This window comes from Polypterus senegalus, chromosome 5 (genome assembly GCF_016835505.1).
Source record: "Polypterus senegalus isolate Bchr_013 chromosome 5, ASM1683550v1, whole genome shotgun sequence".
Classification (NCBI taxonomy): domain Eukaryota; kingdom Metazoa; phylum Chordata; class Cladistia; order Polypteriformes; family Polypteridae; genus Polypterus; species Polypterus senegalus.
Window position 1 is genome coordinate 34,574,067 of NC_053158.1, and position 25,962 is coordinate 34,600,028.

Here is a 25,962-nt window from a genome sequence, read left to right on the forward strand (position 1 = left end):
GAAATTGTATCTTGTCTTATTTAAGCTGCTCCAAGAACAAATAAGGGAAAACCCACCATTAGTTAGGTGTACCTATATTACTGTAGAGTGCTGTGATCGAAAAATGGATATACAAGTTAGAAAGTGGAATGATCTGGGTAATGGGTTTATACGCCCAGATTTCTTCGCCCCGACGATTTTCCAAGAAAAAGAATTCACACCCTTATTTTCTTTGTAGTTAAACCCTGCCATCTAGCGCTGAAAACAAGTACTAAGCGGAAATTGTGTGTCGTGTGCCAATACAGTATTTTAACAAATTGATACGGTACATCCAGTGTTTATTTTTCAAAACCGCTTAAAACAAGTCTACGCCAATGGGCAAGTTAGGAACCGACCGAGTCGTCGTTAATAAGTGCTTCAGTGTTAAAACTAAGTAAATATTTTATAACATCTATTTTTTGAATGTTTCAGACTTGTTCATTTACTATATTCGTATTTCACTACTTCATACAGGAATCAACAGTTTTTAAATTGCTTTGCTTACTTTCAATATGTCGTTATAGTATATTGTTCCTTTATGGTGTGTAGTGTTTCCCTAGGTTTCTTTTTAGTATTGTAGTAATGCATTGTACAGTTTACTTCGCTAAGCTAAAAGAATGTAGCCAGGTGCACTTTCGTGAAGTTGAAAAGAATATTGGGATGCAGAATCTTACGTTGCTATGTATCGGATTCCTAATGTTTACCGTACAATGCATTGTTTTTCATTTTATATGCATTTTCTTGCAACCTTCTATCCCTGTTTACACATTTAAGCGCTTGACCCCAAATACTGCTGCATTCCATAGAAGCATTGTTAAGGTTACTTCCCGTCTACCCTTAGGGTGACTTTAGTTTGCACAGCTGCAGCTTTGGGATTCAAAACAAAAAAAAAAGACAAGAGCAAAAAGAACACAAGTCGAGATGTAATAGATTAAGCCCACACTGACAGCGTAATGGTGGGTGAGCGGCGCAGTTATGTATGTGCGCGTGTCCCGCGCGTCTGAGAGAAGGGAGGGTTGCTCGGTTGTCATAGTGAAAGGACGAGTCACGTGACGCCCAAGATGCTGCGGCCGCCGTCACTGACGTCACAATCGCGAGCGAGTAAAGGAGGGGCGGTTTGTGTCGGAGAAGGCAGACGAGCAAGTCAGCTAAAGGAATAGAAACGATCAGATATATACGTAACGGTCTACCGAAATCTGTGCCCTTCTTCTACTTTTGGGGATTGCTCCAATGCCCGGTCCCACCCAAACACTTTCCCCAAATGGAGAGAACAACAACGACATCATCCAGGACAACGGGACCAACATCATCCCATTCAGAAAGCACACGGTGCGCGGGGAGCGCGCGTACAGGTAATAGCGGATCATTACGCAACTGGTCAGCCGCCGCAACACCTCATCCGTATTACTAAATTTCCAGTAAAGGTTTGCAGTTGGCATATCTAGACGAAAAGTCACATTATGTTGCATTCTCGGAAATTTATGTTTATCGCTGTCAAGCCTCCTTTAGGAGATTTTCTCTAACACGTCTTTTATTTGGGAGGGGGGCATGAATAATGATTAATTGTTTACATTCCAGTATCAGTGGAACATATTACCGTTATATGCTTGAATAGACTGAGCGTACCGTGTGTCCGCCGTTATATTGATTGTACGTATTATCGTTTTATTTTTGAAAAGGGCGAAAAGCGGTCGAGCAGAAAGGGGGATGTGGCAAACGTGAAAATGGAAGCCTCTGGATTTAAAGATGCAAGCGGCTGCTGCTGCTGTGCGGGCGCCAGATTGATGGAGCTTTGCGCGGTGCTGTCGCCTCCCATTGGCTGGGCGCGTGACAGCTAGGTCACGTGGCTGTCCATTAAAGGGGGTGGCGAGCCGAGAAGGAGCTACTCTCCTGTGGCGTGTACTCGTCACTGTTTTTTTTTTTTTTTGCGTTTTTATTTTTGCAGTTCCTTTTTCCGCTTGGAACTTCACTCTTGACTAATAAATAAAAAGCAGCGGCCAACAACACAGCCATCTGGACACTTATTCTGTCCTCTTCGTGACAGACGGAAAGCGAGTCTCTCCCTCCCTCTCCCCCCTCTGCAATCGTAGAAGGAAAGGCTGCTTAAAGCTTTTACTTTAATTAAATGTGTCCGGTGTGATGGGGGTGGGGAGTTTAGTAATTGTGTGGTTTTGGGATGGCTAAAAAGGCAGGATCAAGTGTTTATGTTCGGAGTGTACTGTGACATAAATGTAGGGTGGATTTGGGAAAGAAAAAAAAAAAACTGCCGAAAAGTACAAATATTAGCAAAACAAAAGCTCGTGGCACTTCAGCCTATTCTTTTCGCGCAAGAGAAGGTAAGCCACGTGAAAGAGATGAAGAGAGACTCCATCAGGAGGCTGTGACGACTAATGTGTGCAAGAAAAAATGTACCTTAGCCACGTAGTATCAAAATTGTTGTCCGTTGCTTATTAAGAAATTGACCTGGAAATTAAAGAGTACCCAGTTTTAAACCCTGCAGCCAAATCATAAGGCAACCAGCTATTTAAAAAAAAAAAAGCAAAAAAACATTCACACATAGAGACATAGTAATCGTGGAGAATGCAGGAGTAAAAAAAAAAATTAAAGAAGAGCAAAAAAAATTCTTTGGGCCTAATTAACAATTTCTCTAACCCTCTTCATCTAGCTGGGAAGCTATGCATACACAATTGCTCTTTTCCCTCTGTCTTGCTTTCTCCATATACCCCAACCTTTCATGCTCCTGCAAGTTGACTTTTTTACTGTCCTTTCCTCCTGGCTGTACACAAACTGTTCATGGCTTTTCATGGCTAAAGGCTAACTAGATGGTGTGCCCTCTAGGGGTCAGGGTTGACAATGCACTCCAGAGCCTTCCATTTTCATTGATTAGACAGGTCTCCAAGAAATCTCCCTAGCTGCCTACTATATATGAGGGACCGCATGATCCATGTTCATTTTTGGGACCACGTATCCTCAAGTAGCCAGAAGTTGATGTTGCCTATGGGAATTCTTTGGTTTAGCACTTTCCCTTGGAATTCTTTGGGGAAATCCTCCAGACTGCATATTCTGGGTCTTTCTGCTGCAAGTGTAGCTTTCTCTATTCCCCATAAGGTTGTCTCCAGGACCTAGCTGTGTTATTTGTTTATTCCTAATTTTGTAATTTGCGTTTAAACTAAGTAAAATATACAATAATCCGTATTTTATACATGGAGAAATATCCAGAAAGCAAAATTTTTTTGCAATGAGTTCAGTTGGTTCCCTATAGATGCGTCTGCCCTACAAGCATGAATTCTTGAACATTTTTTAATATGTTTATGCAGTACTTTTTCAGTAGTGTATATTGCTTAACTTTAAACTAGTCTTTGGTTAAAAAAAGCAAGTTTTCATAGGCACCAGTTTACTGAGCTTATTGCAATTTTGATCGATTGCTGCAGAGATTCAGGTCTGAGGCTCATTGAACTAAACTCTTCTAAATGATGTGTTTGGTGACTTTGCACATGTGTTAACCTGCCAATATCACTCATCAGACTTGGTAGATTTACAGTACCTGATCAATACTGGTTGCATTAACAGTGTTATTTTGGTAGTCTTGTTAACTGCAAGCTGTGGTAGGCTCAAAAGAGTTATTCTTGATTTTTCTTCAGGACCTGTGTCTGCTGATTCTTGATTTTTTTATTTTATGATATTCCATTGCACTGAGCACTATATTCAGTATGGTGTGTTCATTTTTCTGCATCCATTAGTCCTTGCTTAAAGGTGCTACCTTATGCGAGTTTAGTTTAGCTCAGGGCTTGTTGTGCAGCAGTGTGAGCCTGTGGCATTGTGTGCGGTGAAGTTCTGTTTGCTCTAGTCAGTTGCATATGTAGTCTCTGGTAGCAACTTGAGTAAAATTTATCCTGCCATTGGCTAAAAAGCTAAAAATTATAGATGTATGGCTATTGAAAATTTCAGTCAGTTGAGATGAACAGAGTCTGCCTTTTAATCTGTTCAATTTAGGAAACTTTTCTGCAGTTGGTTTGCAAAATGTATGTTTGTAATGACCTGATGAGCTACTCGAACATGCATTCAGTAATGTTGGGTTTGCATTTATCCTTGTACGTTTTACAGTGTGCTTTTGTAGGTCTATCGAAGTATACACTCTTTTTTTGGATTATCAGAAAAGTAGACAGTAATTTGCAAAACAAAACACATCTTATTACCTGTGTGATATGGTACTCTTAATTATACACACAAAATTTATGAATTTACTGTCCTATTGTTTTAATGGCTTTTGCCAAGTTTTTAGTCCATCCCTGAGCATGTTTTCAAGTTAGATAGAATGCCTAGAGGGGGCTGGGTGGTGTCGTGGACTAGGAACCCCTGCAGATTTTAGTTTTTTCTCCAGCCGTCTGGAGTTTTTTTCTGTCCTCCCTGGCCAAAGGAACCTTACTTTTATTCTATGACAATTAGTGTTCCTTAATTTTAATTCTTATTTATTTTGTCTTTTTTCTCTTTCTTTATCATGTAGGAAACTTTGAGCTACGTCGTATGAAAATGTGCTATATAAATAAATGTTGTTGTTGAGCATAGCTCATGGTTAATTATGCAAGTACATCAGTAGTTTCAAAATACCCAAAATAATAAATTACATTAAAACAAATTTTCTTCTTAACATAATGTTTAATAAAAAAAATGTGAGTTATCAAGTTTTTGGTTTTTTTAGGTTCTCTTAATGGGGTAATATTTACTCTTGAACACAATGGGAACTTCAGGATAACAACACTGGTTAGAAAGCCAGTCCATTAGTCACCAAAACATAATCCCATTAGGACAATTTAGAGATGCTAATGAAGCTAATAGAACGTAAAACAGCAACACAAAAATTTATTTTCAAGGTGAAGCCCATGTGAACATGGGTAATGCACATAAATGCCACAAAAAAGGCATCCTATATAGAAATCTGATTATGTGAGATAACGCCTGGCCATCAAGTTCTTGATATTGTAATTTAAGCATATATTTTAACGGAAACCATTACATTTTCTTGTAAGGACCGAGTCTCAATACTATTCCTTTTGAAAGATAGAAATGAAATAAAAATTGCAATAGAAACATCAATGGAATTTTAGCTGTTGAGTGCAAAAAAGATTAATATATAAAAACCTTTTCAGCTTACAAACAAAAAAAAAATTATGATTTGAGATTACCACAAATTAGACAGCCCCTGGAAAATTCCTTCAAGTCCACAGTCTATTCAAATTGCTTTGTCATGACATTTTTAAACCCACTTAATCTCAAGCAGGGTTGCAGTGGGTCTGAAGCCTATCCCCGGGTATTGTAGGGCACAAGGCAAGAACAACACCCTAGATAGGATGCGAGTCCATTGCAGGACGAACACATACAGATACTAGGGCAAATTTAGTGTTGCCAGTTCACCTAACTTGCATGTCTTTTAACAGTGGGATGAAACATATGCAGACATGGTGAGAACATGCAAACTCTGCATAGGGAGGACCAGAGAAGCAAACCCTGGTCTCCTTACTATACTATGAGTCTGCTTTGGTACCAACACACCACTGCCACCTCTCAAATAGTCTTATGAAATCTCATTTCCATGAGTGCTTATAAAGAGTTAACACTCTCTAACAGGTCATTCATCAGATTTTTTTACTTAGTACAGATTATTTTAACTTTTTTCCAATGTTTTGCAGGCAATTTTCTGTAAAAATAAATAAATAAACACTAAATTAATTTATATTGAGCTTGCATAGGGGTGCTTCCCATTGATAATTTTCAAAAGCCAGTTGCAGGCTTTGTAATTGTGCTTGTGGTATTATCTCAGCTTGTCAGGAGTGTGGGGACATGGGCATGCATTTTACAAGCCCTCTAAAGAATAATGTATTTGAGGCATCTAACAGCATGCTTTTTAAAATTATTCTTAAATCTTAATTTTTTTTAAAGATTTGTAATTACTACTTCTATAGAATCAGACATAAACAGTTAATTTGGTTTACTTAAAGTATATATTAGTTAAGCAGTGTTTTATATATCAGTACAAGCTGGCATGCCAGTTGCTAGAAACCAAAGCAGATAGCAAATGTGAGACCAGGACAGCCTTTAAAACAATTACGGGTGTATGAGAGGCTTTTCTCAAGACTAACTAATCTGACAATCCTTGCAAGCTATCTTACTGCTGAGATTGTTTAATTTAATGGAGGTACTGGTAACGTTCATTTAAAAATAGAATTACATGTCTAGTTTACTCACAATAAACAAGTTACAAATATGAAGTTAGGGTTAACAGTTCTGTTAAATGTTATGTAATTTTAATTTGTACTAAAAATAACGTGTCTGGCGAACTGTTACCAAAAGTATACCAATTGGCCATTAAGTAAATACCCAGAACAATGCTTCCATATCTATACCTGATGCTTGTTTTTATGTATCACTTTGTTCATTTTTTTTTTTTAAGATTACAGTAGCCGTGCACATGATCTCACTATATACTTGTCAGAAATATTTGTAAAGGTATGTGTCATTTCACTGTTTGTAATTTAAGTCCTGTAGATCATATGCAGAGTGCGGATGGCCTTAGTGAGGCTTATGATTTGATATGGTAGGGCTCTGAGTGAATTACAGTAGCATACCTATCTGCACTAGGTCAGTAACTCCTGACATTCTTGTGCATTCTTTAGCTGAAAGACAACACACACATTACATGTTGCTGTCAATCTGGTTTAAACTTTTGCACTCATTACATGACTCCTAATAAACATGTCCTAACTCCATAACTGAGTCATGCATTTTTGGTTGGCATTTAGACATTGATTTTGTGTGTGTATAAATATGTATGTATGTCCACACCATAACTGCAGATGAAACATGTATGTGCTGCAGAGATTAGCTTGTGTTTGAAATTTTCCCATGACCAAACTTATTTCATCTTTAATACCACACAGTCAAAGCAAATTATAGTAGCCTTTCTGCCTCTAATCACTTTATTGCATCTGAAGTAAATGCCTTCAAAGAATGAAGATAGAAATATTTTTTCAGTTATTAAAGTAATTGGATTAATTTATTAAATAATATGTGATTCTGTTTTTATAATACACTTTTTTTCTCTCTCTCTCTTCTTTCGGCTGCTCTCGTTAGGGGTCACCACAGCGGATCATCTTCTTCCATATCTTTTTGTCCTCTATAATTTCCATATCTAACACTGACCCTTGGTTTACATTAATACCTCAGACAATGTAGCCTAGGGGCTGTAAAGCTGAATTTTAAATTGCAACAATACCAGTTCATCTGCACTGCTGTTCCCCCTTAACATTCTAGTGCTGTATATGTAGAAATAAGCAAACGGTGATATCAGGGTGATACTAAAAACTTACTACATAAATTAGTTGAAAACATGTTTAAATGTGTTAATATCTGTAATATTTCAATTGACGACTAACTTAATGCATAATACATTGCAAAATTGAAAAATTAGAGTTATACAGTGGTGTGAAAAACTATTTGCCCCCTTCCTGATTTCTTATTCTTTTGCATGTTTGTCACACAAAATGTTTCTGATCATCAAACACATTTAACCATTAGTCAAATATAACACAAGTAAACACAAAATGCAGTTTTTAAATGATGGTTTTTATTATTTAGGGAGAAAAAATCCAAACCTACATGGCCCTGTGTGAAAAAGTAATTGCCCCCTGAACCTAATAACTGGTTGGACCACCCTTAGCAGCAATAACTGCAATCAAGCGTTTGCGATAACTTGCAATGAGTCTTTTACAGTGCTCTGGAGGAATTTTGGTCCACTCATCTTTGCAGAATTGTTGTAATTCAGCTTTATTTGAGGGTTTTCTAGCATGAACCGCCTTTTTAAGGTCATGCCATAGCATCTCAATTGGATTCAGGTAGGACTTTGATTAGGCCACTCCAAAGTCTTCATTTTGTTTTTCTTCAGCCATTCAGAGGTGGATTTTCTGGTGTGTTTTGGGTCATTGTCCTGCTGCAGCACCCAAGATCGCTTCAGCTTGAGTTGACGAACAGATGGCCGGACATTCTCCTTCAGGATTTTTTGGTAGACAGTAGAATTCATGGTTCCATCTATCACAGCAAGCCTTCCAGGTCCGGAAGCAGCAAAACAACCCCAGACGATCACACTACCACCACCATATTTTACTGTTGGTATGATGTTCTTTTTCTGAAATGCTGTGTTCCTTTTACGCCAGATGTAACGGGACATTTGCTTTCCAAAAAGTTCAACTTTTGTCTCATCAGTCCACAAGATATTTTTCCAAAAGTCTTGGCAATCATTGAGATGTTTCTTAGCAAAATTGAGACGAGCCCTAATGTTCTTTTTGCTTAACAGTGGTTTGCGTCATGGAAATCTGCCATCCAGGCCGTTTTTGCCCAGTCTCTTTCTTATGGTTGAGTCGTGAACACTGACCTTAATTGAGGCAAGTGAGGCCTGCAGTTCTTTAGACGTTGTCCTGGGGTCTTTTGTGACCTCTCGGATGAGTCGTCTCTGCGCTCTTGGGGTAATTTTGGTCGGTCGGCCACTCCTGGGAAGGTTCACCACTGTTCCATGTTTTTGCCATTTGTGGATAATGGCTCTCACTGTGGTTCGCTGGAGTCCCAAAGCTTTAGAAATGGCTTTATAACCTTTACCAGACTGATAGATCTTAATTACTTCTGTTCTCATTTGTTCCTGAATTTCTTTGGATCTTGGCATGATGTCTAGCTTTTGAGGTGCTTTTGGTCTACTTCTCTGTGTCAGGCAGCTCCTATTTAAGTGATTTCTTGATTGAAACAGGTGTGGCAGTAATCAGGCCTGGGGTGGCTACGGAAATTGAACTCAGGTGTGATACACCACAGTTAGGTTATTTTTAACAAGGGGGCAATTACTTTTCACACAGGACCATGTAGGTTTGGATTTTTTTTCTCCCTAAATAGTAAAAACCATCATTTAAAAACTGCATTTTGTGTTTACTTGTGTTATATTTGACTAATGGTTAAATGTGTTTGATGATCAGAAACATTTTGTGTGACAAACATGCAAAAGAATAAGAAATCAGGAAGGGGGCAAATAGTTTTTTACACCACTGTATATCATATCTTCTGTATCTAGTACTGATAGACATAGATGATGACATTTATTTTTTAAATTAGATAAACTTTAAGGATAAATAATAATATGGGAATAAAATTAAATAAATAACTATATATAAATAAATGTATATTATATGTCAAAATGGTATTTCAAAATAAACAACGAGCGCTCCGGTAGGAAGCATTGAATTGCCTGATAGCAGTAGGCAGAAAAGACCCCCAGAGGCGCTTCTTAGTACACCATGGTGGAATGAATGGGTAAAAGTGCTCCAAGATGCTCCAAGAGACCGTCTCGTGAAGGGGATAGGTAGAGTATTATCCATAATAGCATCCAATTTTTGCCACCATCCTCTTTTGTACAACAGCTGTGTTCAGGGTTCACCCTGTGATGGAACAGGCTTTCCTGATAAGTTTATTCAGGCATTGTGCTTCTTTTGAGCTGAAGATCCTTCCCCAGGAGACCACAGCGTAAAACATCACTCTGGCTACAATGGAATGATAGAATATTTCCAGTAGCTTGGTGCACACCTAAAAAGACCTGAGACTCCTCAACAAATGCAGTCTGCTCTTCCTCTTCTTATACAGAGTCACTGTGTTGCCAGACCAGTCCAGTTTTTTGTTTAAATGGACCCTTGGATACTTATAGCTCAGCACCACTTCCACATTCTCCACCTGGATGGTGATAGGTCTCAGAGGCTCCTTGGCATGCCTAAAGTTCACAAACAGTTCTTATGTCTTGCAGATGCTGAGTTGTAAGCTGCTTTGAGCTGCTGGAAGTAGTAAACATTAGTGCACAGTTTCATTAAACACAAAAAAATCTGTTTATCATTCTTTAATTTTGTAGCCATGCCCAAAACAATAAAGCTGAAGGGTCATTGTACATGAATAAAGGAAACTTTGAGGATCATTTTCTTTTTTAGAGTGTTCTAGTTCTCTTGCTTGACCAGCATGTGACCCTGTGAATATCTTAAAACATTTTCTTAACTTCCTTTTAATTCTGATGTTAGATAATAAATCCTTAATGTATTATTCACTGTGTACACAGGGTGTTATGTCATAGCTTTTGGAGCAATAGGATGTGAAAATTTGTCATAATCCTACACATTTCTTTTTTGCACTTTCCTGTTTATTTTAGTAATTGCTAGTCATGGTCTTTATTGTAGCATTTTCATGAGAAAGAGTTGCTAATATGTATTTTTTTTTAAAGAACATAAACTACTGTTACCCAAAACATCTTGTTCAAATTGCGTTATTCAGTAATTCTTTTATGTTACAGTGAAGAATTCTGGGAAGAAACACTTGTGGGAAATATACAGTATGTTCTATGAGTTGCAGTTATAGTGCATTGGTGGGCTGCACTTTCTCTTTAGTCTCAGTGGTATGCTGACAAAGAGTCTCTGGAGGGCCAGCTGGTAATGATGTAAAAATTCCTTTCTGGCTGAATTGTACATGGTTATGAAACAGAAAGGGGGTGAAGCATGTAAGAGTGTAGTATCTAGTCTCTAGGGCACTATTAGAGACAGACTTTAAAGAAGCATATATGAAGTAATTCTACTTTTGCATTGGTGTAGATGCTTTTGTATTTAAATCTCTCAACTAGGATAATATGGTGTGATACACTTGAGATTTGCATACTACTTTTATGCTATAATGACTTTGAGTACCCTTTTATGGATGTAATCCTTATTTCAGGTGATTATTATAACCAAACATTGTATTTTGAGTAAATCTGATATTAAGGTGAAAGTTTATGGTACTTCAGTTAAACAGTAACAGTTAAGTCGTGAGGTTAATTAAAGATCTGAGGGTTTTTTATGGGACCTATGTTTACATTTTATTGCTCTTCTGAAGTTTTTGTGAATATTGCGAGAATATTTGAAAAACCTATGAATATTCAGGACAGAAACATGTTCTCGGTAACAGAATGTCAGTTTTTATATAGGAAAGCCACGTCTGTCTTTTATTTTTCGCTTTCATACATTCATTAACAGTTTGTGAGTCCTATACATTACATTATTATGCTAAACCCAAAATAAGGATCACATTGGGGCAGCACTGGGCAGCCCCAGACAAGGGTGCCAGTTCATCACATCTCCCCCTGTCACTCACACATACACTGGAGCCATTTTCAAATTGCCCATTAACCCAACCTGCACATTTTTGAGAATGTGAAAGGAAACATGGAATGCCCAGAGTGAAGCCAATATAAATATGTGAACATTGACAATGTCTGGGTGTAAGACTTGAGTGCAGGGTGCTGAATCTATGAGGCAGTGGTTCTACCCACTGTGCCACCCTGCTGTCGCTATGTCCATAATTATAGTGCCAAAGATTAGTGGCATTTTACATTTTGAATAACATATACAAGTATGAATTTCACTGTACTCTGAACAGTAGACAGTAGTGACCCTATACACCTATACTGAAGTAATATAAAAAGATATTTATTCTGTTCTTGGGGCTTTCCTGAATTTCATGTGTGGCAGAAAGGACAAGTGGTCATTTATTAGGGTCAAGAATAATTCCAGCATAAGATTTTAAAAAGAATGATTGACAAGATTGTCCTGAGCCTCCTAAATTTATTTGCTGACATTTTATCTCCAATAACTTAAAAATAAATATTGCTTAAAATGAATACCAAAAAGTAAGACTTAAAACGTTATTTACTATTGCCTCATATATCAGAGAGTACTAAAATATTTCAGGATATTTTCATTTTGAACAAACTTTAACCTTCTTAGTGTTATGTTTACCACCCAGAAAAATGAGGCAAAAATGTATTTTTTCAACAAAAAAACAATTACATTTAACAGAAACATAAAAATACTAAAATGTTAGCAAAAATATAATAGAAAAGATATTACACATTCTTCAGGTGGCAATTGAAATTGTAGGAGTCTGTTTCTTTGCAATCATTTCTTATATTTTATTCTGTTGCTTGAGGATGAGAGGGTAGAGTGCCAGTGCCTGAAAAATGATTAATGCGCCACTTGTGGAAGTTGCTATGCCTTGCGCCTGAGGTAGCCTACGTTTCCCATAACGCAAGCATTTACAGTTGAACTGTGAACCGTGCATAGTGGGCTAATGTCCGTATTTTCCTTGCACTTGAATGCAATCATGTTGCCTTTTTTGACACACAGCTACTGTAACAACACAGTAAAGCTTTACTCCCCCAAATTCGACAGGTATATCACGGTGGTTTGGTTGTATAGTACCATATAAATCAATTTCACTATCTGTGTCAAAGTCTGATGACCAGTTCACACAATGATTCACTTTCAGTTTGCTCTAAAACTGGCTTTACATCTTTTCATTTGTCATTGTGTTTTCAGTTGAAAGCTTCCCTACACTCATGAATATTGATGAGTTACCATACAGAACACATAGAAATAATTATGATTTATTACAGCACTAGCAAAATACCCGCGCTTCGCAGCGGAGAAGTAGTGTGTTAAAGAAGTTATAAAAAAGAAAAGGAAACATTTTAAAAATAACATAACATGATTGTCAATGTAATTGTTTTGTCACTGTTATGAGTGTTGCTGTCATCAAGAATTTGATATTCATCAATTCTTTCAATCAGGTTGGTATTTGGAGGATGTGTTGCGTTCAAGTTATATTCTGTGTTTGTCAACCGTTGTAAAGATAACAGGTTTCTGCAATGTTGCGATGTCCACGGCTTTATTTAATGTTAGCTCAGACCCGGCACTTAAAAGTTTCTCTCGCACTTTTGCTGAGTTTGTGCCAAACACTATTCTATCCCTGACCATCTCATCTTCATTTGCATAAGCACTGTCCCTCACCAGCAATTTTAACTCCGTTACAAAGTGATCAAAAGTCTCGTTTATGCCCTGCGTCTTCTCATTATACTTGTATCTCGCGAATATCGTATTCGTCGTAGGCATGACAGCGGCAGCCTGTCTATGAACTTAATTTAAACTTAAGGTTTACACCGTGCCTTATTTCCACAGTAGCTGCACTTAAGAATATGCTTGTATGTGTCACTCGCTTCATATTCTTTTGCTGTCTTCTCAATTGTGTAATGCGTTTTTTCTCCTGTGCTCTTTGGAGCTCTTCCTTGTTCTCTGCGCACTGCGTTCACAGTCAGTTCACGTGAGCTGATTGGAGTACATGCATTAAAGGTTCTCGGCTGTGCTTGTGTTATCTCATGCGATCTTGCCATGTCCACGGCTTTATTTAATGTTAGCTAAGACCCGGCACTTACGTTTCTCTCACACTTTCACTGAGTTTGTGCCAAACACTAGTCTATCCCTGACTATCTCATCTTCGTTTGCATAAGCATAGTCCTTCACCTGCGAATATTTAGCGGTAGCGTGTCTATTGGATTGCTGCCAGCGGACGGCCTTTTATGGGCAGGCACTCAATTACATAGGAGGCGTGATGATGAGGGACGCAACTCTGCCTCTCGCGGCGACCGAGCTGCAGGCTATGGCCGTATATATGTACGTAAGTAGGTTCCAGTTATGACTGTTACACGTAGAATTTCAAAATGAAACCTGCCTAACTTTTGTAAGTAAGCTGTAAGGAATGAGCCTGCCAAATTTCAGCCTTCTACCTACATGGGAAATTGGAGAGTTAGTCAGTGAGGGCTTTGCCTTTTATTAGTATTCTAGATGATATTATTTCATCCACTAGATTGCAGCAGAATACTGTCCCAAGCGTTTTTGGGGCTTAACACTTTAAAGCAGAGCATTACACATTACATCCAAGTGTTTAGTGACCCCCAGAGTCATGCTCGGGGTTAACGACAAGAAGGTTAAAGCTGCATTTGTAATAATACACCTTTTAAATCGCAGTGTGAAGTTTTTGATATTTGCTGTTTTGAGATTTACTGTATGTTTGCATCGGTATGTGGAGAAGACATCAGCTGGTTATTAAAATTCATTCAATTTTAATGTAAGTCATATTAGTTTGAAATTTCAAACACCACAAATTCCTGATGTTTATATTTTCAAAATATGCTCTAATTTTTAAGAGTTGTCCCAACTTTAAGGCTACTTTTGTGAAATCAAACTTGTCAGTTTATGATGATTATTACTATTATTTTTAAGAACTAGTTGCGTGACCTGGCAGTGTGTAAAATATACATATATGTAAATTAAAAAAAACGGGTCTGACTTTTAGGACCTCCTCATTGTGGTATAGTTCAGTAATAGTATTGAAATGTTTTACAACATGTAGAATATACCACAGTCGTAACATACAGTTCAGTCATTAAGAGATAAATGAGGGTCGAGCAGCATATTGCCGCCACCTCCTTCTGCAGCAGTGCTCCTGGCAAAACCCCACAGCATGTCCACACTCTCTCACTGCTGCCATCTCAAAAGACTTTTGTTACTCCGGCTTAAGCATGGATCTTTGTCACAAATGGGTCATTTACTTAGAGTTTAATAGTGGAAAAGTTTAGCCAAAACTTTTAGTGAAGTGGTATCCGTTTTTATTTTTTTCTAGATATTTATATGTAGGAAATAGAAAATTGTAAAGTTTCACCTGATGCTCAAACACTGGAACCTTGGATTGCAAGTATCTTGGTTTGCAAGACAAGCTAAAATTTAAAAAAAATTTTGACTTGATAAACGAGCGATGTCTTGCAATACGAGTAGTACGTGTATGCTTTGTCGGCCAAGCGCCATGTGATCACAACTGAGCTGATGGTTCTTCTCTCTCTCACTGCGGGATTGTGGGTAATCGTCTCCCATTCTCCATCTGAGTCGGCGTGCCTCACTCATCTAACATCCGTATGAGTGTATAATGTTAACTATAGCATGGTGACCACGTGTGTGTGTTGTAATGTGTGAGTCCCTGTCTTTCACCCCAAAACACGAAGCTGAGTTTCAGTACTTTAGCAACACCAGCTTTATTCAGCTTAAAACAGGAACAGCTTGGTTATTTATTGTACTGGGATCTGCCACACTCCTATACACAGACACAGCAGTCAGGCAGGGTCGGGGCCAAGTAGTAATGTGCCCTGCGCATTTATGATGTTCCTGTATTACCTATCAACGGCAGGCGCTTATAGCATGTCTGAAGTCTTTTTGGATTTGCTTTTACGGCGAACTGCTACAGCGCTTGGAGCCTGCGGTTGATTCGGGGCGCTCTAACGCCTGTCGTCCTGTTGGGTGGAATCCCAAAAGAGTTTAGAAACTCACTCACTCCATTCATGATTCTTTTCAAAGGTAAAGTGCAGGTTAATTTGTTTTATGTAATTTTACTTTATATTTTGTATTAATCATTTTTATATGAATAGTTCTGGGTTGTGGAACGAATCATCGTGAGTTTCTATTATTTCTTATGGGGAAATTCACTTTGATATACGTGTGTTTTGGATTGCAAGCACGTTTCCGGAACGGATTATGCTCGCAAACCGAGGTTCCACTGGTATTAGGAAATAAGATACAATGTAGATGGATTCCAAATAAAACATCATCCCTTCAGAGCTTAAGGGACATTGATGAGGTAATCGGTTTAAATTACAGAATTCAAAAGATGGCAATGGAAAATTTAAAGGAAATTAAAGGATGTTACTGTGCTACTGGTCAATAAAATAATTTAAATCTGTGTTATGATAAAACCATAGCATACTGTCACTAATGTAGCCATCCTGACTATGAAATGCAAAACATCTTTGAAACTGTTCCAGGTTTATTTATTATCATTTATTAAATCAAGATTTCATTGAAGCTGGATTTTTCTTGGCCTTGGGGAAAATAGATTGATCTATTAATAAGACATTTTTCCTCAGATTTTCTGCCAATATCCAAGAATATGTTTTTCATTTTTTAATGCAATTTTACATACATTAGTTATTTTATTTTTATGTATAGGTGAAATCATTTATATTCAGCATGAGTTATTGCAACTCACTTTAACTGCATGTTCAAAATAAATTACTTTCTTTCACAGCCCCAGTTATGTTTGACTTTGTTACTTTTCAATAATGGTGAGACATTGCACAGTTAGCTGTGAAATCTTGCGAAGCTTAGATACCTAAAATGAATGAGGCTATAATTAAAATAATAGATGAAGGGGGGTTCCCAGTAATAAAAACCTTTAATAAATTAAGAAACATTCAATTTTAGGTTAATGAGTTTAATTAAAAAGAGTTTATTTAGATGCTTGGAAGGTTTTTGAATTATAGTAAACACATTTTGCTGGGTGGTTTTATTCTGCGCCTCTGATGTTTCCATTTAGCATTAACTTAGGAGTTGGTCTGTTTCGAAATAGTTTACCTCCATTCTTATTGACTTAGACGGATATTTACATCAGTTGCACTTCTTCACTCTCAGCTGTTTAACTTTACCAATTGGTAGTTTTTTTTTTTAAAAACAAAAGTGATTTTTATTTTTGAATATCACTTGAAAACATTCATTCAATATTGATTTAAAACATTAATTGAACAAAATGATTTAATCAAAAAAAATCGCTTGGCCGTACAATCCAGACTCCAGCAGCCAACTGGACAAATGCTTGGGCATCACTAAAGTTTTGTGTTTGAATCGACTTGTTATACACCCAAGTTATATGAACATATCTTCACATACATAGTGGCAAGCTGTGCAGGAAACACAGATTCAGATATAGCAAGTGAATATGTGCCACTGTGTGCACTTTATGTCCTTTAGACTTTTCATGTTTGATACTATAAAATCTGCTTTCAAAAATACTCTCATTGAAAATGAAAAGGTTCTTGCAAAACTTAGACATTTTGTGTCAGTACACAGTTCTGTGGAATCACTATACTTTCTTCTCAGAGTAATTCTTACATTCTTCTCTTATTGTACTGATGCTTTATAACTCCCTAAGAAAAGCAAATGCAACTTGCCACTGCCTGTGCCAATGTTCTGAAGAAATTAAGCCCATGTTTGCAAACCGCTCTTTCCTTGCTGTCACTTTCCATTAAAATATTTCGGAGCCTTATAAACAAGTCTGCTTTTCTTTAAGACTGTTCACATAATCAGTTTTGATTTAGATTACTCCTTACTTACTCTTATTTATCTAAAATACATTTGGTGTATGGCTAAATGCATAGCATTTACCATACACTGTAGTACATGTTTTAATTGTCTGTTTCTGTTGCCAAAAGTTACAGAGCTTTCATATGAAATGGTTCCTTTAAATGATTACAAGGATAAATAGAAATCATTTTCTTTATAAAACACATGGCAGCATACAAGTAGGCAAGGCAGACTATTAACTAAACGATAATAGGGTCTACTAGGATGTTACAAAGATTTCTAGACAAGCTCTGTTTTTAGTTGAATTAGTACAATTTAGGCAGCCTGTCAATGAAAAATAAGAGCATTTTTAATCTAGCGTGATGAACGGTTTAACTTACCGTCCATTCATATTATTTGTTCTCTAATTCTTCCTTCCTATAGACTACTTCAGCATCCCTTTACAATCCTGTCATTTCACATCTGTAGACCTCCGTACTTAGAAACAGTAGCCCACTGGATATCTCTCATCTCTGTGTCTCCACAAACCTTACTACCACATTCACATTCTTTATTATCAACAGTAAGGCATGTCTGTGTTGTACAAAGTGCTAGACATAAACCCCAGTGTTTCTGGTTTCTTTTCTGACATTTGATCATTTTCATTCCACTTGTCCTCTCGAGGATCAAGGTTACATCAGAACTAATTAAATGGGCCATATTTCCTCATGCCTTGTAACAGTTTCCAAATCCTTTTCTAAGAATCCTCAGTCCAGTTCAGTAAGATAACTGTTCCATTAAGTTAGGGAGTGATTAGTGGTTAGGGAGCATCCTCACTAAATGTCCAGATTATAACAACTAGTTTCTGTTGAGCTAGCAGCCAAGTTAGATGTCCTACCTAATTGCAGAAAACATGAATGTTACCCTTCTCAAGTGGTAATTTGTTCCATGTTGATTAGCTTATGCAACTAAGAATTTCATTGTGCTTAGTACTTAGTAATAACCCTATAAGCCTATATTGCCTGCTTGTACCTAAAGTCTGATACATTCGGTCATGTCCTAAGGTTTGTAACTCTAGGGGAGGAATAGGAATTTGACCAGTAAATCTAAAGCTTTATCCTACTTTGTCCCTCTGTCTGCAATCCTTCCACCACTGTATCAGTATGTTTCACAATTGTTCACACCCTCAATTTGTGAGCACAAACATAAAGTCTTCAAATCTTCTTCTTTTTGGGGTCAGCAGCTATCAACCTGTGTACAACCCTCCCCCTCAACTGCAAAGATTAAACTGTGCCTTTGAGAAGTCTATTTTACACACTAATACTTGTAAGTGCTGACTTTTCTGCAAACTACTCCATTGCACTTTTGGAGTTTAGTCAAACGAAGCTGAAACAATAGTATCGTCCACAACAATAGTATCGACCACAAACAGCAGAGGTGCTTCCTTGAAGTCTCCAGATTAGTTATTGTTACAGGCTCGCCTACACCTTGACATCCTTTCCAAGAAATACTAACATATGGAACAGGAGATGAAATGCATCCTTGGTGTGTCTTGTTACTCGCACTTTAATGAGATTTTCCTTCAAGGATGCAGATTAAATATGTGTAAATACAGGACTAAATAAAACAAAGTAGAGATCTGTAATCCTATGGGGTACCTATTTATATCTATTTGTATCTATTTGTGGTACGGAATTGTTTTTTTAAGGGACCAAGAGATGAAATACGAGCAGGGGTGCCCCATACGTCGATTGCATTGCATTCAAATTTTTTTTTTTTTTTATTTAATGTTAGTCTATCATATATCCTCGCCATGGCATTTACCACTTGATTGACATACAGGGCGGCCAGTCTGAGATCTCTTTTCTTCTAAAACACTGGTCATCCTGCACGCACGATCAAATGCGTGAGTTACTGCAAAACTCCGGCTATCTAAGTGATCTAGTTAGCCTTCCAATTTATATTGACTAAAGAAGGGATGTTTATGAGCTTGATGTGGAATTGGAAGAGGATTTATTTCTTTTACAATGTCACAATCGAAGTGCGTTTGTCTGATCTGTCAGTCTGTCATTGCTATTCCAAAGAAGGAAAATGTGGAAAGGCACTTTCGAACTGTTCATAAAAACTATGAAACTGACTTCCTTCTGAAAAGTAATCTGAGAAAGAGAAAGAAGAAGGAACTAAAATCACAGTTAATTGGACAGCCATCATTTTTCACTCGGCTGATTTCAAAAGCAAAGGCAGACACATAGAAGCATCATTCCGAGTGAGTCACTTGATCATTGAGCATAAGAAGTCCTTCCAAGATGGAGAGATGATGATAAAAGATGCCTTCGTTGAGGCAGATGGCTAGGGAGAAATTCCAGCTGATATTTCAAGACCCCTGGCTGAAGAAGGATTTTCTCCTTGTCATTAAACATTCAGAATACAAAAAACTTAATAATGATCAATGGCCAATAGACTTGGCATTTTTTTTCCGATCTGACCAACATGTTGAATGAGCTTAATTTACAGCTGCAAGGAAAAGAGAAAACCATGGTCAATATGATTAGCTCAGTTAATGCTTTCAAATGAAAAATGCAACATCTCTCCTCAAAGCTACTGTGCCTTGATTTGGGGGAACATCCAAAACCTTGCGTCAGAGCTGGAGACGCAATGGAAGGCGTGTGCGTAACTTGAAAGCATACGCTACACAGAGCAGATTGAAAATTGTCTGTCAGACTTTATCTAATGAGGAAAAAAAGTAACGATTCGAGTGTTGCCCAATGTAGCGGAGTAAGAGTAGCGTTTCTTCTTCACAAATGTACTAGACTGTTAAGACAAGTCTGATACCCTTATGAATTGTTATTTTCCTCACTCTGAATGGGATGGAAACCATTTTTAAGCAGAGTAATTTGAATCTAATTGCTAGAGCTCTTTCTTTGGTTACAACTATACCCTGTGTAGAACACACATGCAATGACCTCAGATTTATGAAAGTTGACTTTTCGATTGAATAGGTGTGCCTTGTCCTATGTTATAAAACATGCTGCCAATGTACAAGAGCCTGTGGCCACTGTTGCGTGCAAGGGATAGTGTCTGTGCATTTCTTGGATAGAGGGATAGCGAGAACAAATACCCTGGGAAGCCCCTGTTGTACATCAGTAAATGTGTTTATTTCAGGGAGCAGTGACCTGGTATGGCATATGCGTTGCCTCTTAACTTCCAGCTTCTCACAGTATTCTGCAGAATGAGCAAGGAGTAAGAATAAACTAATAAACTCCAGCACGGCCAAATTCCTGCTGGAGTTAATTAAGTCCTTAATCAAATACATGTCTGTGAAAAACAATATGAGAATATGAATCAATTATGTGCTTATACTGTGGCCCTCATTATGTTAAATGATCATGTTACTTGAGTTTCTTCTGCATCATTTGTGATTCAACAAATGAGTGGGAAAATGTGCATCAAAGATTTTGTTTCTGTTACTCAACAACTTTGTCCACAGCCTTTAAACCTGTTTGTTGTCTCTAGTATTATTTCCCTAAATTTGGCATTTTTTCAATACGGGTGTCACGTCTTGGAGTGCTTTACAGATTAAGCACCTGAATGCCCTAAATAATCACATTGTAATAATTAGTGGCTCCACCACTGTATGTGTCTTCACACAAGCCTGCACTGAAAGTACACAAACCATGACTATTCCTCATAGCATTTTTACATGTAGTATGACTGTCTTGCTTGTGCCTGACAATGTGAAGTGATGTAGTGGCTTTTTAATTAGTAGAAACCTTACTGGTGAGATGTAACATTTAAAATTTAAAACATAAAGGGAAAATTCAAACTGGTTTGCAAGCACTTCACGTGTAATAGTCGTGCCTTTCTGACTCTTACCCTGAATATGTTTCTGTTACTAGATTGTTACTAACACACTCTTTTCTGCTTTGCTGTATGACTCAGCCCTGCAAAGTAGCGACATACTGATATTTGTTCTTCTTGCCTTACACCCAGTGTTACTTGGATAATAATAATGCAGGTATTTTTCCATCAATATAGTAAGTATTGTACTAGATTACTCGATAATTCATCTGACTACATAACACTTTATTTTTCATTTGTTACCCCCAATAAAAAACTCTGATCCTGTGATTGTGTACTTAGCGATTTCTGAAATATTAACATGAATTATTTCAAACAGGTGTAGGAATAATGTGAATGCCCAAGCATTTGCTTTAGGAAATTTAGCAGCCACAGGTAAAGGTAAGGTAAGGTAAGGTAAGGTAAGTGTCCAAAAGATAAAGTATGTGCAAACAGAGTGAAACCGCAAACTGAGTGCAACAGATATGTGCAGACTACTAAATCCTTAACTGTACCATGATTAAGGATTTGCATTGTCAGATAACTGGGATATCTACATGTTAACCAGATGTTTCAGAAAACAATAACTAGGTTTCTCTAGCAGGAATAATGGTTTTCATGTCATTTTAGAAACCAGGTTTCAGAACATAACTGGGTTATTAAAGATATGTTAATGCACTGTGATGCCCCATGTGCCTGCAGCTTTCACACTGCTGTCTTCTGAGAATATCAATAGTCACGACTAGGGATATGTTAAGGTGAAGGAGTAAGCAAGCACAAGACTTACTAAACAAAAGAATAACAGTTTATTCCAGACAGAATATAAAGTTCATTAAGAATGTGCAATTAAATAATCAATAAAACTGTTCCATAAAAAAACAAAAATGTGTCTTGAGAGACTTTAAAATTTGTGTTCCATTATACAAGTTAAAATTCAATGAGGAAAGCTAAAATTATCAATTTTCTTTTTTTCTCTTCCTGAATCCTTGTCAGTATTCATGGGTGTTTTTTGGGTGCTGCCCGTCACATCCTTCCACATCCCTCCGATCCACAGGCTCGGCTGGTATCCACGGACCCTGAGCTGCCACCTCAGTCTGTCACCACAACTCCCGAGTGTGCTGTGCCCTTTCCCAGATGCTGCTGCATTGGGACCCCATCCTAATACTTGCTCCATTGTTTCTCTTACCCTCCTGCCAACTCTACCTTTTACTTTCATCAGCTGCCGAAAACACAACCATCTCTCGGAGCTCCTCCAGTCTCCACCCTGCTCTCCATAAACTCTTCAGCAGTATGGTGCTGCCCAATTCTTCCTGCTCAGCTTTCCTCTCCCAAACTAGTGATCGCTTTCTTAAGGATTAAGTTCTGATTGATCACCGTTAACATGTCAGATTAATGCACAAAACATTTATGCGTAATGAAGAAGCTCCAACAGAATCCAAGTCTATTAAGTAGTAGCATGTCCCTGGCGATTGATTGTTTCCTATGTTGTTTCTTGATGATGAACTTCACCCCACACACACCAGTAGGGTTGCCACCTGTAGCTCGTAATATGGGATTCTCCCATGTAAAGTTCTTTTCATTTATACACTAGCTCTTCAATGTAGAGAGAATAGCATGAGAACAATTAAAATCAAACCAGTTATATAAGTGGAATGAAGGAGTTTCATTTTCGTGTTGCACTAATGTTATAGATGTACAAGCACTGCGCAGAGAGTGAGACCGCAAGCAAGTCAACATTATCCTTGCCATTATGATGCAGGCAGACATTAACAGCTGTAAAAAAAAAAATAAAGTCACATGGCACAGTACAGTGGAATGTTCAGAGAAAGACGCTGCATGCAGCGATGTCTGCTAATTGAAATCCTCCTGTGAAACGTAGGTTGTGGTATAGATCTGAGACAGAATGATAGTGGGTTAGCTCTGTCTCTAACAATGAAAACACTTTCTGTGAAGCTTTTTCTGTGGATGGAGGGTTGTCTAAATTGAGAAGCATTGTGCAAGTGCTGCTAATGTTCGACCAGAGTGGAATTGTTCAATTCAATTCCTTAAACCTTGCTTAGACTTCCCTCAAAGCAGACGTGGTATGTTGTTGTTTAATTATAACTACTGTAGCTTACATTATAACCTACATTTGCCCATGTAGCTGCGTTTTCCCAAAATTGCCAAAGTTCAGCAGCTTCAACTCCAAAAATGGGATTCAACAAAAGCCTGACACGCAGAAATGATTCCACAGACAAAATATCTTTGTTTTTAAAAGTTTAGTTAAGTTTTAAAAGTAAAACAGTTCACACCAACAAACGAAAATTAAAATAGCAAAAAAGGAAAAATGAATGTTAAGAAATGTTCAGTTCTAAGCTTAATCTTGTTACATCTCAAATCGTTACTATTTACTTAACATTTCTGAACCATTTCAAAACAGTCAGAAAACTGTATGCTTATCCCATTTCTAAGTTTCAAATTAGTGTTTTAAGTCCCTCTGTACTGGGACCTGTTCTAAACACAACTGAACTTATTATCACACTGTTTCTCAGTTCCAGTAAGAAAGTTCTATCTCTTGCTAACTTATAGGGGGAAAAGACTAATCCATAAGTTATGACTATGAAAGAAATGTATGTTCTATTCAAATTAAGCAAACATTAATATGAGTTTAACTCATAACTTTAACTTTCTAAGATTGGCTCCTTACAACCTAAACTAAGGCAATAATCAGTGCAAATTGATCATGCTGATATTTCCTTCCATTTGGGGCCAACCTCAAAATGGGCTTAAGGTTAAGATAGTTACTAATTTTTATATATATACATTTCCATTTCCATTGTTTTGTTTAGCAGACAACTTTTATCCAAATCGAGTAACAGAAGTCTAGGGACTGTTTTGAACAAGTGTAGCAGGACTGGTTACAAAATGTAATCACCACAAATGAAGAGTTGTAAAGCAAGCATAACAAAACATTATCAATATGTTGGATATCCACAGAGCAAGAACATCCATTAACAATTTGACAGATATTTACAGAACAGTAGGCTTTTCAATTTGTTCTTAAACACATTGGACTTGACAGTTCAGATGGAGATGGGCAGCTTGTTTCACCAGCTAGGAGCTACATATGAAATGAGTCTAGATTGTGATTTGATGCCATGCAGAGATGGCATCACCAGTCTCTGGTTCCTGGCAGACCTGTGTTGGCGAGTAGGAGCCTAGCACGTCACAAGTGTCTACTCTTTAGAATTTGAACCAACAGTAATGAGTGCTTCTACATGTAGCTAGTGTAGCAACCTGAACAGAGGAGTGACGTGGCCATCCATCTTGATTGGTTGAATAGAAGACAGGCTACTGCATTGGCAGTGGCTTGATGGCATATGTGTGTCTCCTGCTAGTAGTGAGTTGCTGTAATCCAGTTGTGTCAAAGCTGAAGCCTGGGCCAGAAGCTGTGTTACACACTTGGTCAGATAAGGTCTGCTCTTGCGGATTTTATACTAATAAATAAATAATAATAAATTATACCTTCTTTGGCAATGTGCAATTTAAAACCTCTAAATAAATAACCCAAATGTTATTTAAAAGGCTATTTTACACACATTTTTAATCTAATTAAGGACTTCTCCTCTTCTGGTAATAGCTCCAGAATTTGACTTACTATATGAGTTGTAGTTAAGCACAACCTGAACTATAACAGTACCAGTTGTGCACAAAGCTGAGCCATGATTTTACATTTGTTTTTTCATTTTTAATTGTTTGTGTAATTGTTAGTGATTTGGGTATTTTGCTTTGCAACATAGCAGTTTAAACCATACTTTTTGGTTTGCCCAAATATTATAGCAACCCCTGGGGTGAAGGTAAAGGTGAATGTGGGGGTGAGGGTGCTTGTGGCGTAGGGATGATTTGGTGGTCGTTAGGTTTTGTGGAACAGAAACCATGCCTTTCCTTAAACTAACTGGAATAATTTAACATGTATAGGCAAGTGTTTATTAAAATTGTTTTGTATTAGAAAATAAGTAATAGAAAAAAAGGAAATATGATAAATTATGATTAATATGCAGTTAATTTCAATTAAAAAATGTAATTGTGTGATCATAGTGACAGTCTTTAATCGAACAACAGCCCCACTTCCTTTCAGTTTCATTTTTTTCCTCTGTCCTTTCGGCACCCTAACTTGTCTCATGACACAAACTCATTGTGTGGTAGTGAGCCAACATAGTGTCCTTTTTCTTTGAAAATACAGTCCCAAAATTAGGGGAAAAAACTACTTGTTATGCATGAAATTGTATATAATATCAGGGTATTATTACTGGTTAACTGGTTAGTGACAATTGATCACAAGTGAGCTCAGAATTCTTTCACCTTAAATGAATACATAAATGCTGAACGTTTCTGGTATTAATAAATAGTGCATGACCCTGTAGGTCTCAATAATCTTTAGACCCTCTGGATGTGTGGACTCTAGTCATCTTCTAATGTTGCAATAAAGCTACATACCTTTAGTTGTTTTGACCTGATCATAATTCTTAATGTCAGAAGTCTGCACAACTGCTATGTTTGTTTCCATGACTATATTCAATTGTTTAAAAGTATTATCTGTTTACTGGTAAAGTTTATTGTTGATCTTCATCTTTGGTTTGTGACAGTTTGCTCCTCGGACACTAAAGGCTTGAACATTGATATGCAAAGCTGCATGTTCACAACCCAAACTCCACAGTAAACTGTTTCTATCCATCTATCTGTCTTGTTTGTTCACCTTTCTTGCTTCTGTTGGTAAAGGTGTTGACAATTAAGGAAACTGATTAAGATCATCGAGTGAATCTCTAGTAAGAATTTAACAGTTTTCAATGTGTTTTACAGCTCAGGGTCTTGGCCACAAGGTCTCACTAATTGTTTTGTACTGTGTATGTTAGATGCTTCATTATTCAGTAAATAATGCCTTTCATAATACTTTCAGAAGTACATGGAATACTAATGAGTAATCTGTTCAGATTTTTAAATGTGCTTGTTTTGAATTAACTAAAAGATTACATTTTGAAATAGCAGTAGCATTTTTTTCCATTGTTGACTTATACTAATATTTTGA

The 25,962-nt window shown here is 37.3% G+C and overlaps 1 protein-coding gene across 3 annotated transcripts in view; it reads left to right on the top strand.

The window, feature by feature from the left end:
* Positions 1–25,962, top strand: part of mapre2 (microtubule-associated protein, RP/EB family, member 2) — a 128,354-nt gene that overhangs the window by 58,097 nt on the left and 44,295 nt on the right. Inside the window, exon 1 of one of the 3 annotated variants that reach the window (XM_039754489.1) lies at positions 1,105–1,370. The exons of 1 other annotated variant lie outside the window; for it this stretch is intronic. In XM_039754489.1, the coding sequence (XP_039610423.1) occupies positions 1,249–1,370 (122 nt within the window). In that variant the 5' untranslated portion in view covers positions 1,105–1,248. Of the gene's footprint in view, positions 1–1,104; positions 1,371–25,962 lie in introns of those variants that run through there. One more of the 3 variants, XM_039754488.1, reaches the window with a different exon arrangement.